This window comes from Eriocheir sinensis, chromosome 21 (assembly GCF_024679095.1).
Source record: "Eriocheir sinensis breed Jianghai 21 chromosome 21, ASM2467909v1, whole genome shotgun sequence".
Taxonomy (NCBI): Eukaryota; Metazoa; Arthropoda; class Malacostraca; order Decapoda; family Varunidae; genus Eriocheir; species Eriocheir sinensis.
In genome coordinates, this window is record NC_066529.1 from 16,701,288 (window position 1) to 16,718,294 (window position 17,007).

The 17,007-nt window shown below is 44.8% G+C and overlaps 1 protein-coding gene across 1 annotated transcript in view; it reads left to right on the forward strand.

Moving 5' to 3' along the window:
* The first annotated feature begins 10,803 nt into the window (after positions 1–10,803).
* The window catches only part of LOC127001451 (nephrin-like), an 80,192-nt gene continuing 73,988 nt past the window's right edge, over positions 10,804–17,007 (forward strand). Inside the window, exons 1-2 of the mRNA XM_050865978.1 lie at positions 10,804–10,813; positions 11,331–11,463. Of these exons, the coding sequence (XP_050721935.1) occupies positions 10,804–10,813; positions 11,331–11,463 (143 nt within the window). The remainder of the gene's footprint in view (positions 10,814–11,330; positions 11,464–17,007) is intronic.

The following is a 17,007-nucleotide window of genomic DNA, read 5'->3' on the forward strand; positions in this document are numbered from 1 at the left end:
CTCTCTCTCTCTCTTAATGTTTCTTCCTCTTTCTCTTCTTGCTCAAACTTCTCCTCTCATTTTCGTCTTTTTTTCAATTGAATGTCTTTTTTTTCTTCCCTAATTTCGTTGTTTCCGCCACAGCTCTTCCCCTTTTTTCTTCTTTTTTTCCCTATGTTTTCCTTGATTCTTTATCTCTTGCTTTTTACTAACTTGATTTTCCGTGGTCTTGAGAAAATATATTAGACATCCCCATGGTTGTGGTGGTGGTAGTGGTGATGGGGATAGTGGTGGTGGTGGTGGTGGTGGTGGTGATGGGGATAGTGGTGGTGGTGGTGGTGGTGGTGGCAAGCGGTGACTGCGAAAACTTGAATCCTGCGAAAAAGAGAAAAGAAAAAAGTAAACACATTTCAACTTTTCTTTAAGGTCATCTCGCGTTGTTTCAAGAGTTGTTTATGTCGGTACAGATAATTTTTTTACTCTTTCAGTTTTTCATTTTCTTTTTCTTATATATATATTTTTTTTTTACTGGGTATAGGTGTGAGGGACTAAGACGGCTTGGACTCTCAACGGTAAAACTAATAAATTGATGAAGGAAGACGAAGCAAGATAGAGAGAAAGAAAGAAGGAAAGAAAAAAGAAAGAACAAAAGAGAAAAAAGAGAAAAAAAAAGAAAGAAAACTATATTGAGATAATTTTTTGCTATAGAATATCTTGCATAAGCTCCCTAGATCATTTTGCGTCATTTCCAAGCTCCTTCTTTCTTCAGTGCCGATATTACAAGCTCTTCCTCCCCCCCTTGAGATCAGCTCCAACGATGTCAGAATGCTTAACCCTATTCCTTACAAGCTTGTCTATGAAGTTAATGCAGAGACAGATTGTTTATACCCATTTGGTCACCTGAGTTATATTGTTGATAAGTTATTCTTCTTTTCAATCTGCTATAATCGTTACATAGTGCAATCATTTTATATTACACGACGTCTTTTGGGTCCTCATCAAGACGCTATCTTCGTTTGTTTATACAGAGATTAGACACAACCCACGAGATCGCCAGTTGTAAATACTCATCTTCACTGGTTTATCTTACAAGTCGAGTGTTGGCCGTCCTCGTAAACACTTCCTCTTCCTTTGTTTTCCCGGCGTGGATACAGTCCGCCTCATCGCCATGGTTATATATACTCATCCTAATTCTTTTATATCACAAGTTGAGTGTTGGCCATCCTCGTAAACACTTCCGCTTCCTTTGTTTTCCTGGCATAGATACCGTCCTCCTCATCAGCACGGTTATAAATACTCGTCGTAATCGGCCGCCGCGTGCCACCGTGTAATTAGCTGGAGGGCGAGTGAGGGAGCATCGGATAAAGGCGCCGACCAGCCAGTCTTGGCGTGTTGCATCTGGCGCCGCGGGACCGGCTTTGCCCTCTTATCTACGCCCCGGGCAGTGCGTTTGTGTTTGTTTACAGCAAGGGAGGAAGACGAAGGGCTGAACAAACGGTGCGAGAAGCGCCCTCACTTTGCTCTTTCGCAAAATAAAACAGTAGATGCTCGATATTAAAGTCTTATGCAATCATTATTTATTCACTCGACCATCATGTTACTTTTTACAGATCTTATAACGTCCTTTGTAGCCAGTCAGTTATAAACCGCCTCTCTGCCCTTGCCTACCATTAACTATTCTCCCGACCGCCATCTTATCTCTTCTGATGACACAATGTCCCAGGCTGTTGGTCATCGGCCACGCTTCTGTCGTGTCATTAAGTATTCTCCTGACAATCGTTTTACCATTTCAAGCTACGTAACATCACGGCCACTGGGTCGTTGGCCGCCTCTCTTTCCTGATATTGACCTTTTTAAAGCATTTCCACTTAAGATAATATAACTAACGTTTCGGGCAGTCGGAGCGCCAAACAGTGTCTGGTTAATCATAAACATAAAACCAAGCATAACTGGCGCCACTATAAAAATTGCCTGCGCCACGACGGGACTGGGCCGACCACCAGGCCCCTGAAGAAAAGCCTACCGGCGCGAGAGGCCGAGATGTAAAAAAAAAAACAAAAAAAAACTATTTCCTTGACAGTCATAAATATCCTCTTACATGACACAGCGTCCAGGCAGTCTGTCACCGGTTTCCTCTCCGTCCTGTTGCACGAGGGGTGGAGGCAGGGGGGTGACTCTCCCTTTCTCTTCCCAATAAATTCGTCTCATGTGAGGGGCCATTGGTTCTTTTTGTGGGCACCCAAATACCACGGAAAAGCTTTGTTTGATTTGCTCTCTTTCATCTCGTAATCTGATTCCAGGAGCGCGCGGCTTTCCGGGAACTTTGTGCGATGGGGCTACAACGCCGAACCAGCCCCGTACGCAGGAATTTGATCAATACGTATCAAGCAACGCGGTACTTTTTTTCACGAGTACAAAGGAAAGTCGATCAGGTGACAGCGAACGGTTTAAAAAACACTGTGATACAGCAGGATACCGAAGGGTGTATTGAAAAGATTTCCCGCTGTGTATACGTGCATGTGTGTGTGTGTGTGTGTGTGTATGTGTGTGTGAGAGAGAGAGAGAGAGAGTTATTTCCAGGATAAAATTTGGTTTATGTAACCATTCTTCAAACTATAGCACGAACAGTCTGGAGAAGCTTGGAGTTATTTCTTGTATATTTCTCTTCCCTACAATATTTATCGATGTGATTTTGGTCCAGAGTTTGAAGTATAAATCCTGTATAAGTCCGTAAGGAGATCAAGCCTTTTTAACGGTAGCAGAGAACCTTTCGCGTGCTGCTCCGTTCCCATCTTCCCTTCCCCGAAACGCCCAATGAATATGTAAAGTAGAAAGTCGATCATCTCTAACCGCATCACGCAACTGAATCAAAAGGGTGAATAGTAGTTTTGTTTTTCCATATTCTACAGAGAACATTAATTTGGTCTATGCGGAGCGCCATCTACTTGCCATTCATTGCCAGCCGCCTCCCGCGTCTCACACTTATATAATCGTTCCTATTAGGGAAACGAGGAGGAGGGAATGAACGCCTTAAGGGGGTTTGGAGACCCTTTTCCCTCCTTTTACGAGAGTGATAGGCTTGTGACGTGCTACTCTCCTATTCCTCGCAGTCACTCGGCAACGTTATTCTTTTACCAGCCTTTTGATTCCATGACTTATATCTTTATAAAAACAACCCTATTGAGTGACTTACCTGATATCCGTGTTTGCTACTATTTTGAGCTTAATTTTGTCGGTATTTTTAATGGTGGTTTTAGTGCTGCTCCTTTTCTATCAGTGGTTTCCAGCGTCGGTAGTTCTGAGAGTTCTGAAGCTAAGATCCCGTAATTGGCTCTCTTGTTGTGTCGGGATATTGCTGAAGCAGAAATGTTGGGTTGTCCTGTTATGTTTTTCCTAGCTTTGTCCAGCGGCGGCAGCAGCGGCAGCGGGGGCGGTGGTGGAGGCGAGCAATGAAAGTCAGGTCCATCTGTGTGCGATCTCGTATTGGCCAAGTTGTTAAAGTGCGTCTGAAGTTATAATTACGTCACGTGATTAACCCTTGTCCGCGCAGCCCCGCCGCCTCCTTGCTCCTGCCCGGCCCCGTCTCCCCAATCTTCCCTCACCTCCTGAACCCCTTCCTTCCTTCTCTTTCCCTTGACTCCCCCTTCTTCCCCCTAGGCCCGTCCTTCCCTATTCCCTTCTTTCATCTTACTCCTTTACCTCCTTCCCGTTTCTTCCTCCTTCCCTTCCCTTGGCTCCTATTCTTTCCATCTCTCATCTCCTGATCCCCTTCTTTCCCTTCCATCCCGTTGATTCCCACCCTCTCCTCCCTCGTCCCGTCCTTCTCTCCTCCCATTCTTCACCTTATCCTTCTTGCCTCACTCCTTTTTCTCCTTCCCTAACCTTACCTACCCTCCTCCCTCTTCCCTCTTTCCCGTTCCTCCCCTCTTCCCTTCCCTTAGCTCCTACCCATTCCTCTTTCTTTTCTTTACCTATTTATCTTTTCCCCATCCAATGACTTCCCCTTCCTTCATCCCTTTCAATCATCAATCTTACCAAACCTTCTCCCCATTCTTACTTTCCTCCAGTCCTTCGCCTCCTCCCTCCCCCCGTCCCATCCATCCTTCCCTCCCTCGCCTTGCCTCTTCACCTATCTCCCCGTTCCCTCACCGTCCGTCCTTCTCGTCCTTCATTCCTCTCGCCCATTCCATTCTTTATACAATTTTTTCACCTTCCTCTCCTCCCTGTCTCCCTCCCTCTATCTCCACGAGCACTAACTCCCTCTTACTTGGCCACACACCTCACTCTCCCTCCCTACACCTCTTCCCATCTCCCCTTCCCTCCCCTTCTCACTCTCCCTCCCTCCTCTCATCTCTCTGCTCCTCACTATCCCTCCCTCCCTCCCCCTGGGCAACGCTCAGGGGAATAATTTCACGTCCCCGGGAGGTAAATGCGAGAGTTGGGTGACGCGGGCCAGAAAACAGAGCAAACTTTTTTCCCTTTTTCTTTTTTCCTCCTTTTCCTTCTATTTTTTCTATTATTTTTGTTCCACACCGAGCTCTGTGCCGCCCTCCTCGCCCTCTCCCTCACCGCCGCCACGCCGCTGCTGATGCGTGACACAAGATGCTGCTCCTCCCTTATGCTAACACCTTTATTTTTATTTTTTTTATTTACCTTCTTATCCTCTCTGTCTCTATCTATCTATCTCGCTCTCTTTCTGTGTGTGTGTGTGTGTGTGTGTGTGTGTGTGTGTGTGTGTGTGTGTGTGTGTGTGTGTAAATGTTAATTTTTCATGTCTCAAAGGTGTCAATGATTTTTTTCTTATTCTGGCCCACAACACACGATGCGGGTCGCCTGGCCAAGGAGCGTCACCAGTCACCTCGCCAAACCACTCACCAGCCAGTCTTTGCAGTCACCCGCTCACCTTAAATTAAAGCTTACGTGCCAGTAACTCAAAAGTTCACGAAGTCATCATCATCATCATCATCAGCACACACACACACACACACACACACACACACACACACACACACACACACACACACTCTCTTCAGAAGGTTACCCGCAATCTTGCTAAGGTCAGCGGAGGTCACCCAAGCTATGCGTAATGAGGAAAGATTATAATTATGATAATACAGAGAGAGAGAGAGAGAGGTCATGAGTCATGCCCCCAGGAGAGAGAGACAGGCTGCAGGAGGGAAGAAGAGCGTTGGTGGAAGGAGGGAGGGATTGCATGAGAGAGAGAAAGGTCGTGAGGAAGGTCATGGAAGGGAGAGTCATGAGAGAGGAGGGGTGGTCTCGGGGGAGGAGGGAGGGTCGTGGGAGGGCAATATAGGTCTCGTGGGGAGTCCTTGTCACGTGTTCCAAGAAGAAAGTCGAGGTATCGGGCGTGAGTGTCTCCGGCGGATGACTTACGACGGCTGTGTCGACCCCGCTTCGCTTTCTACCCCCCCCTCTCTCTCTCTCTCTCTCTCTCTCTCTCTCTCTCTCTCTCTCTCTCTCTCTCTCTCTCTCTCTCTGTCTCTCTCTCTCTCTCTCTCTCTCTCTCTCTCTCTCTCTCTCTCTCTCTCTCTCTCTCTCTCTCTCTCTCTCTCTCTCTCTCTCTCTCTCTCTCTCTCTCTCTCTCTCTCTCTCTCTCTCTCTCTCTCTCTCTCTCTCACACACACACACACACACACACACACACACACACACACACACATCGATGTCCTACGCGATACCTAAGACGAAAGTGACGTTTTTCAGCCTTTCACCTTCGTCGAGGTAAACAGACGGGGAAGCGCCTTTGAAACTGTAAATATTTGCCCTCAGTAATTCATGGAGCGCGGTAACTGGACGGCGTGTGTCATTTCTCTTTTTCGATGGAGTTAGAAATCATAATAGACTTTGGGCGGCTATATGCTTTTGTTTTCGTTTTTTTAACTTAAGTAATAGATTAATATCAATGCATGTTAAACCAGAAACTTTATTTTTAATTACAAATATAAAATAGACACATTACGTTAAATTAGGTTAGGTTAGGTTGTTTAGAATCATAAGAAACTTCGGGCGGATATGTTTTTTTGTTTTATTTTTACTGTAGTAATACATGAATATCAATGCGTGTTAAACCAGAGAAGCTTTTTTTTCATCACAGGAGTAAAATAGATACGATAGGCTAAGGTAGGTTAGGTTAGGTAAGGTTATTTAGAATCATAAGACTTTGGGTGGACATGTTTTTTTTTTTGTAATCTCGTTTTTTCTTTTTTTTTTTTTACTTCATGCAGCAATACATAAATATCAATATGTTTTAAACCAAAGACTCTCTTTTTCATCACAGGAGTAAAATAGACACATTAGGTTAAGTTTGGTCAGGTTAGGTAAGGTTATCAACATGATGCAGATGCGCTCATTCTGACTCCCACATATCAGTATATACGTGCAGAATACAACTTTATGTCTCTTCTCTGTTACCCTCCTTGTATTTGAATAGTGCTTGAAGCGTATCTGAATAAGTTCCCAAAGTGACTGCCTGACCATCTCAATTACGTTTGCTCTGTGTGAGTTATCCTGTTCCAAGACTTTAACGATAATAATTTCTCATTTGTCGTTCGATTTCACATTCTAATACACAACATAAGGTAGAGTAGTCACCGCCGTTTGAGTATAGTGAACACGGGGCAGCGAGGGAGGCCCGGATCCAGGCCGCAATAATAGAGTGGCTGGCGATGAAAAATCAATCGTGAAATGAAACCGCACGCACGCAGGCTGAATTTCAAGTGTCGAAGAGCTTTATGAGTATTATTTGAATGGCCTAAAATGACGCTTTGCCAAGAATAACAAAAAATAAAACGTTGCAGGGCAGAACAAAATTAGAATGGATAAACACTGAATTACTAACCTGTTTTTTATTTTTATGTTTACGATAGAGGAGGCAAAGGAAGGAATAAACGAAATAGATGAAGAGAAAATACGTCTGCAACACTACACCGTTCTCCCGCAACTTAAAAAGACGGTGAAAATAAACACGATTTAATTCCATTGAAGTATTGATTAAAAGACGCAATAATCAAATGGAAACTTCGAGGAAAGCTCAAAAACCAAGAGGAGAATAAGAGTAGAGAAAAGAGAAGAGAAGAGAAGAAAAGGAAAAGAGAAAGGAAGAAGATAAGAAAATTTATAATATCTAGTGAAGGAGGAAGGCAGTGATTACCATAACTACGCAGTATGGTGACACACACAAACACACACACACACACACACACACACACACACACACACACACACACACACACACACACACACACACACACACACACACACCTGGATGGCCGTATCTACCTGGAAGCATCACCGCAGGGCACTCACATGATAGGAATTGAAGAGTGAAAAAATATATATATTCGTATCAGAGTTGCAGCAAGTAACTCAGGGCGAAAAAGAGAGAGAGAGAGAGAGAGAATTATTGAGTGTGCGGGTAGAGACAGGAGCAGGAAGAACAGTTCGGAAAGTATAAGTTTTTAGTTTAGTTCCTTTAGAAGAGTTCGGAGGCTGTATATAAAGATGTACTCTTGTGTGTGTAAGTAAGTAAGTGTGTGTGTGTGTGTGTGTGTGTGTGTGTGTGTGTGCGTGCGTGCGTGCGTGTGTGTGTGTGTGTGTGTGCGTGCGTGTGTGTGTGTGTGTGTGTGTGTGTGTGTGTGTGTGGGAGAGAGAGACCGAGGTATGCACGAGCGACAATAACCTGTTGATGTAAAAAAAAGAATGGATTTTTATTTCGCTCATTCTTTTTTTCTTCCTGGATTTGACCTCTCTCTCCTTCTCTTTCTCTTTCTCTTACACATTCCCCAAACACACACGAATGCACACACACACACACACACACACACACACACACACACACACACACACACACACACACACGCACACACACACACACGTAGGCAGGCAGGCAGGTCGGTGGATGGACAGGATGACTCAGGCGGCGATGGAAATTAACGCGGCTCACTTGGGAGTAATAAATCTGAAGGTAACGTTGCTGGTGCTCTTAAAATATTCACGTCGTGTAATCCAGCGGCCCGTGAGTGTGTGCTGTGGCTGACCTCTAAAGGGGACCGAGGGGGGAAAGGGAGGGAAAGGAAGGGAGTAGATTGAAAAGGGGATGTAAACGTGTTAGTAAGGAACGGGGGATGAGGAAGAGGAAAGGGAGGAGATTGAAAAGGGGATATGAACGTGTCAGGTAAGAAATGAGGGAGCGAGGAGGTGGGAAGGGAGTCAGTCGAAGAAGGGATGGGAAAGTTTTATGTAAAGAACGAGGGAAGGGAGAGGAAAAGAAATAGATCAGAGTAGTAATGGGAAAGTGTTAGGTAGAAAATGAGAGAGGGGAAGAGAACAAGTAGATTGAGGTGGGATATGAAACTATTATGTAACGAACGGAGATGGATGAGGAAAGAAAGTAGATTGAGGTAGGATGTAAAATTCTTAGGTAAGGAACAGAGAAGGGTGAGGAAAGATGGTAGACTGAAGAAAGATGGAAAAATGTTAGGTAAGGAACGATGGAAGGGAGGGAGAGGAAAGTGAGTAATAGATTGCTGTGGGGGATGCGAACATGAAAAGTAAAATACAACAAGCAGCAGAAATATATAGGTAAGGAAAGATTGAGTACACAGGTAAGAGAAGGGAGGATGGAGAGGTAAACTAGTGTAAAAAAAAAAATTAAAAAAGAAGGAAAATAGTGAATGTAGAAAAGTAAACGTAAGGACGTCAGAGGATGAGAGAAGAGACGTGATAAATTACAAAAGGATATGTATTGGAGAAGGAGAAAAAAGAATTTGAAATAACAGATAGAGAAGCGAGAGTCAGGAACAAGGTAGACATGGCATTGGAAGGAAAGGTTAAAGGGCAGTGATAAATCATACAAGACAAACGTAGGAAAAAAAATGATAAAGCAAAGAGAAAGCTGGAAAAGACGAGAAAAAAATAAAGAAAAAAAGGAATAAAAAATAAGCGAAGAAGTTAAAGAAATACATAAGGAGCGATCAGTTTTAAAAAGCAGAAGAATATTAGAAAAGTAAAATAAAGAAAAATGACAGCAGGAAATGAGACTAGAGAGTGTGACGTAAGTTAGCAATGGAAGGAAAGGCATCGTGTGTGGAAGGATGTACATGGAAAAAGGAAGTGAGAGATATTACAGATGGAAGGAGATTAAACGAATGAAAAAAAAAAGTAATAGGTAACAGAATGAGATATAGAGATAAATAGTTAAATAGACAAAGAGTGATCAGGACAAGTGGCAGGCCAGTGAGAGATATTATGGACGGGAGTTGTATAGGCGAATGAAAAAAAAAAAGTAATGGGTGGGGAGATACAGATAAATAGAGAGAGAGAGAGAGAAAAAATAGATAATGGATAGACAGATGAGTTAAACAAGAAGACGAATGGTATTGGAAAGACATAGACAATGGGAAATGCTAAATTATGTAAGGCGGGAGTACTTACGAAGAAGAATGGACAGTGAGAGTGAGGCAGGAGGAAGTGAGGGATAACCAAGTATAGGAAGGGAAGGGAAAAGGACAAGAAGGCTAAGGTAGGGCAGGGCAGGCCGTGGGGAAGGAAAGGTTAAGGGAAGTGGAGAAGCAGGGATATTCATGAAGCCAAGGGGAGGTTGGGGGATGGAGGGGAGACACGTCCAGCTCCCACCTTCTCTGACCTTTCTCCCATGTCCTTCCTTTCCCCTTCCCTCCCTCCTCCAATATTCTCATCTTCGTCTTCCTCTGCTTCCTTTTCCTCTCCATTCTGTTCCCCTGTCGTTCATCTCTTGTCTTCGTTTTCCTCCTTCTCCTTTTCCTTCTTCTCCCTGATTCTTATTATCTTATATTGGGTCATTTTCTTTTCCTTCCGATCAATTTATTCTTCCTCTCATTTTTCACTCTCCTCTCTTCATTTTCCTCCTCTATACAAATTTCTAGTTTTCTCTTCCTCTGGCTCCAATATTTCCTTCTCCCTTTTTCCTTTTTCGTCCTCACTTTACTTCCGTGTGTATATATTCTTTCTTTCTTTCTTTCTTTCTTTCTTTCGTACATTATTTCTTTCTTTCTTCATATCCTGTTTCTCTCCTCTCTCTCTCTTCCTCCTTCTACTTCTGTATACAATATTTCCTTTCACACTGCGACCTATATATACTTTTTTCACAACTCCTCCTCCTCCTCCTCCTCCTCCTCCTCCTCTTTCTTGTACTTTTCATTCTTTTTGCCCTTATTCGTTCCTTCGTTCTTCTCTCTCTCTCTCTCTCTCTCTCTCTCTCTCTCTCTCTCTCTCTCTCTCTCTCTCTCTCTCTCTCTCTCTCTCTCTCTCTCTCTCTCTCTCTCTCTCTCTCTCTCTCTCTCTCTCTCTCTCTCTCTCTCTCTCTCTCTCTCTCTCTCTCTCTCTCTCTCTCTCTCTCTCTCTCTCTCTCTCTCTCTCTCTCTCTCTCTCTCTCTCTCTCTCTCTCTCTCTCTCTCTCTCTCTCTCTCTCTCTCTCTCTCTCTCTCTCTCTCTCTCTCTCTCTCTCTCTCTCTCTCTCTCTATCTCTCTCTCTCTCTCTCTCTCTCTCTCTCTCTCTCTCTCTCTCTCTCTCTCTCTCTCTCTCTCTCTCTCTCTCTCTCTCTCTCTCTCTCTCTAGTCTCTCTCTCTCTCTCTCTCTTCTCTCCCTTTTCCCTCCCAGCCTGGACAGATGTACGCTCGCTCCAGACTCGGTGAAAGGTTATACTGTTTAAAGTCTCCGGAAAACGCTATGCAAATATAGGTATTTCGGAGGTTCGCCGCCTCGGTTTGTTTGAGCAACGCCGTTTTGTGACAGCGAGAAGAGAACTGCAAGCATTTCTCTTGGCGATGGTTGTTGGTATGGTTGATGTAATGGTGGTAGTAGTTGTAGTAGTAGTGGTAGTAGTAGTAGTGGTGGTGGTAGTAGTAGTAGTAGTAGTAGTAGGAGGAGGAGGAGGAGGAGGAGGAGGAATATTAGTAATAATAGTAGTAGTAATATTGTGATACTACTTTTTGTTGTAATATAAATTACAGCAGCAGCAGCAGTAGTAGTAGTGGTGGTAGTAGTAGTAGTAGTAGTAGTAGTGGTAATAGTAGTAGTAGTAGTAGTATGGTAGTTGAGGCAGTAGTAACAGTAGTAGTAGTGGTAGTAGTAGTAGTAGTAGTAGTAGTAGTAGTAGTAGTAGTAGCAATAGTAGCAGTGATAGTCAGAGATGAAATAGCTAAACTAGATATAATTGCAAGAAGATCCTTCTCTTTTTATTCCTGCCGCTATTCTCATCACACCACACAAAGCACACCTCACCCCCCACCACCACCAGAACGAGGCAGCCATTCCTCACACCTCTAAGACGTAGCCATTTTTTCCCCAACAGTTCCTGCGTCGAGAGTGGCTGGCGTGGCGGGAGCGGCCGGGCGACTTCCCTGCCTGGTGAGCCACAAGCACCACCACGACACCCCGGTCCTGGTGCTCTGGTACAGGGACGGCGCCAGGTTCCCCTTCTACACGTGAGTACTCTGAGCTTAAGGAGGAGGAGGAGAAGGAGGAGGAGGAGGAGGAGGAGGAGGAGGAGGAGGAGGAGGAGGGGTCCAGAAAAGGGATGAGTATTAAGAGGGAACGAAAGGAGGAGCGATCCGGAAACAGGAGGAAAATACGTAAAAGACAGATGAGGACAGGAAGGAGAGAGAGAGAGAGAGAGCACGCTGGCGATAGGGGAATGACATGAGTAATGGGAGTCCTCACTCCCCTTCATCCATTCCTGTGTGGCGGAGGACAAAAGCAGTGCGGAAATGAGCGCGCCTGTTCATAGCTCAACGCATCACTCACTCACCCCCTCGTTCACACACACACGCACACACTCACACACACACACACACACACACACACACACACACACACACACACACACACACACTCTCTCTCTCTCTCTCTCTCTCTCTCTCCTACCATCACCAACAACAACAACCAATACGATCACGTTTTCTGTATGCACGATTAACATTTAAATTTTCATCGCCACGACCACCCTCCTTCATCAGCCTATGACTCTTTACTACCACAGCTATCATTAAACACTTCATTACGACTTACATTCGCACTGATTAACTTCTGCCACTACCAACAATAACAATAAAACTTACCACCATTACTATAAAAAATTACTGTCTCACTTCGATTAATCACCACTACCATCACCACCACCGTTGTCCATACACACCACCCTACATCGCCTCCACACAAACTCGGAAACACCAGCAAGCTCAAACAACACCACAAACACACAACGCAATGTAATCGAGGGGGTGGAAAGGTTATCACGAGACTCCCAAGTTGATATTTACTTTGGCATTTGCTGGTAATGAAGCGAATACTGATCAGAGAGAGAGAGAGAGAGAGAGAGAGAGAGATACTAAATGTTTTAATAATGCTGTCTATGTTCTGTGTCTCTTTGTGTGTCCGTGTATCTAATACTTAACAACACCACCACCACTACCACTACCCCCACCTCTACCACTGCCACCACCACCACCACCACTACCCCCACCTCCACCACTGCCACCACCACCACCACCGCCACCACCACTACTACCACTATCCCCACCTCTACCACCACCACCACCACCACTCCCTCTACTATCGTCCTTACTACCACTCCTATGAACTTACAACAGTGCTCATCACCTTCATATCCACCACCAACACAAACTCTCCTCATCACCCCCGTTCTCAGCACCCTTTGTCACCCCATCGCCGTCCGGACGCCACCACCAACACCCTCACTCTCACGCCCTGACGGACTGTGGCTGTTTCTCTGCGTCAGACACGAAGTGCTGCGCTGCAAATCCTGAAGCCTTCCGCTGATATTGAAACGTTCGGCGGATTGTGAAACGTTCTGTGGACACTAGAACGATCTGTGGACACTGAAACGATCGGTGGATACTGTAACAATCGGTGGACACTAAAACGGTCGGTGGACACTGAAACGATCGGTGGACACTGAAACGATCGGTGGACACTGAAACGATCGGTGGACACTAAAACGATCGGTGGACACTGAAACGATCGGTGGACACTGAAACAATCGGAGGACACTGAAACAATCGGAGGACACTGAAACAATCGGTCGACACTAAAACGATCGGTGGACACTGAAACGATCGGTGGACACTGAAACAATCGGAGGACACTGAAACAATCGGTGGACACTGAAACAATCGGTCGACACTAAAACGGTCGGTGGACACTGAAACGATCGGTGGACACTGAAACAATCGGAGGACACTGAAACAATCGGTGGACACTAAAACGATCGATGGACACTGAAACGATCGGTAGACACTGAAACAATCGGAGGATACTGAAACAATCGGAGGACACTGAAACAATCGGTGGACACTGAAACAATCGGTGGACACTGAAACAATCGGAGGACAGTGAAACAATCGGTGGACACTGAAACAATCGATGGACACTGAAACAATCGATGGACACTGAAACTTTCCGTAGAGACTGGAATGTTCGGCGGATCCTGAAACGTTTGGCAGACCCTGAAACGTTTGGCGGATACTGAAACGTTCCATAGAGAGTGTAATGTTCGAGGAATCCTGAATCGTTCGGCGGATTCTGAAACGTTCGGTTGATCCTGAAACGTTCGGCGGATTCTGAAACGATCGGTTGATCCTGAAACGTTCGGTTGATCCTGAAACGATCGGTTGATCCTGAAACGTTCGGCGGATTCTGAAACGTTCGGTTGATCCTGAAACGATCGGTTGATCCTGAAACGTTCGGCGGATCCTGAAACGATCGGTTGATCCTGAAACGTTCGGCGGATCCTAAAACGTTCGGTTGATCTTGAAACGTTCGACGGATCCTGAATCGTTCGGCGGATCCTGAATCGTTCGGCGGATCCTGAAACGTTCCGCGGTCATTCCTGTAGCGTTGCTAGAGTGAAATATACCACCGTGCCCACCGACTGACAGCACGCTGCCTCTCTCTTTTTATCGGCGTCGCAGACGCCGATCAACAGATTGTCCATCTTTTTGTTGTTGTTGTTGTTGTTCTCTTCAAGTTGTTTGCCTGGCTTACCCATGCATTGTAGACATGATATTGTATAATGATATTTGTTAGCCCTGATGAACCCCACAACATGGCATTATAAACAAAGTCAGCTGTTTTTTGTATTTTTTACGTCTTGGCCTGTGGCGCCGGTAGGCCTTCATAGTAAGGCCTGATGGTCGACCCCAGCCCGTTGTGGCGCAGGCAAGTGTTTATAGTGGCGCCATCTCTACTTTTCAGCATTTTCCAATTTAGACCTTTAGTTGCAAATTCATTGCTGGGGTGTTGGATGGTCATGCTACGCCGATCTAGCACAGTTTTTGTGCTGTTAACACTTGTTCTCTCTCTCTTCCGCTTCAGTCACGAAATACTACTACGTCCAGGCACCTCCTCCTCCTCCTCCTCCTCCTCCTCCTCTTCCTCCTCCTCCTCCTCCTCTTCCAATGCACTGCCTCCCCAAATTAGGTCAACTACTCTTCTTCGTCGGCGAGGAGCGAGGATGGTGATGAGCATTTTCAATGTGTAACTGTCTGTCTGGCTGTCTGGCTGTCTGTCTCTTTCGTCCTCAACACTGTCTTCCTGTTCTCTTGTTCACTGTCTTCTTGTTTTCTTGTTTATCCTTTATTATTTTTCATTTTGCTGTTATCATCATTCTTATTCTTCCGTTACTACTTTCTTTATATCTCTAACCCTCAACCACCTCCTCCCTCTCTCCCCCCTTATACTCTCCCTCCTCCTCCTCCTCCTCCTCCTCCTCCTCCTCCTCCTCCTGCGCCTCCACGGTGACGCACGGCGAGGCCAGGCTCCGGGCGGTGATAGAGAACCAATGTAAATATAAAAGAGAAAAATGTGCCTCGCCTCGCCTCCGCTCCTCTCTGACTCCCACTTCCGCTGTTCCACCTCAAGACACAAACTCGTTCCACTACAAGTTAAAAGCTCCCGCGTCCTCACATGCATGCAGACAGACACTCGTATACATGCATGCATACATACATACATACACACATGCTTACATACCTGCAAACATACATACATACATTTTTTTTTAGGTGCTTCCCGTAGCACCGGTAGGCTGCTTGAGGGACCTCTTGGACGGCCCAGCCCTTTAGTAGCGCGGGCAAATATTATTTATAGTGGCTGCCGTGACATTGGCTTAGCTCATACTGCCCCCTGGTGCTCCTTTTGAAAGAAGTCGCTGAAGTAAGGGTTGATTGAAGATCTGGGCAGCATGTGGGTAATCTTTCGCCGCTCGGCGATGGTTTGAAAAATAAATCGCGTTTTGATGGGGCTCGAAACTAGATCCACGGACTCACCACGCCCGAACTCTGACCACTCGGCCACCGCCTCCCCATACCATACGTACATACATAATTACATGTATACACACATACAAACGTACTTACATGCTAACAAACATTCATATACCATTTGTAAACTCATCATAATCATTAAAATCATCATCTTTAGCAATTTGTATTAACACACACACACACACACACACACACACACACACACACACACACACACACACACACACACACACACACACACACACACACACACACACACACACACACACAAAGATACAAACAAACAAACAAACAAACAAACATACAACAAACATGGCCAACCAGATCTGAATCATTTTTTCATTTCATTTTGCTCTTCCACCTTTCTTTCTTTTTTTCTCTTTTTCTCGGCCATAATCCCGGGCCTGTGTTTCCTCCCCTTCAGCCTACTGCCACGTATTCGTCCTCACAATGCAACCTCATCGAGCCTTAGGACGGGAAACAAAGCGAAAAAGAATCCAACTCGGAGTATTATTGCGCTGAAATCTAAAAAAAAAAAACATAAAAAACAATAACAGCAACAAATAGTATAAAGTTAATGTGCTGTTTATGCCGTCAATGTTTTTTTTTTGGGGGGTGAGGGGGCTTTCACTCCCTTTTTTCTCTCACTCCCTTTCTCTCTCTCATCATTATTCTGCCAGGGATCGATGCTGATAGGTTTACTGCTGCATCTTTATTCAATCATTTATTTATTTATTTTTACTCATAATTACATTTTTCAATCATATATATATTTTTTACCCACTATCAAAATGTCATACTCTCCGCCAAAACTGCTGCATCGCCAACATGTAACCTACCAGGAGTGGGAGGACGGCGAGGCGAGGCGAGGAGAGGAGAGGAGAGGGGAGAGAAAGAGAGGGGAGAGAAAGAGAGATTAGGGTGAGATCCTTAAGGTCAGGCGTGGGGCGTGAGAGGGGAAGAAATGAAAAGAAAAAGTTGAGGCTTGAAGGAGAACAACGAAAATGTGTTCTCTATATGCATCGCCCACGCCGGCTGGTTCACGCCTCAGTACGCCGACATGGACGGTAGAGAGTGTACGTTAAGTAGACAAGCTTTGAAAGGAGACGAGGAATTAGTGGTGAATGAAGAGAGGAAGAGGAAGAGGAGGACTTAAAAACAATAGTGTGGGAGAAAGAAAAGCAGATAGAATAACAATAGTAAATTCAGAAATAGTGTAAGATTTATAAATTGGAAGAAAATGCACGTTAAGTGGACATGACTTGAAAGAGAGGAAGAAAAGACGAGGAGATGATCGCTGAAGAATGGAGGACGAAGGTAAAGACAATAGCAGAGGAAGAAGGACTAAAAGGGGAATAACAATAATGAATTAAGAAAATAGTATACGATTTCGAAATTTGAAGGATATGTAGTTACGTGGCCGGGCATGGCTTAAAAGAAAGGAAGAACAGACGAAGAGATGATCAATGAAGAATGAAAGACGAAGGTAAAAACAAGAGTGGGGGAAAAAGGAAAGCAAGGAGAATAACATTAGTCATTTCAGAAAGAGTGTAAGATTTAGAGATTGAAGGCAAATGTACGTTAGTGGAAATTAGTTAAAAGGAAAGAAGGGAAAAACAAGGAAATGATGAATGAAAACAGAAAGACGAAAGTAAAAACAATATTGGGAGAGGAAAGAAAGCAAGG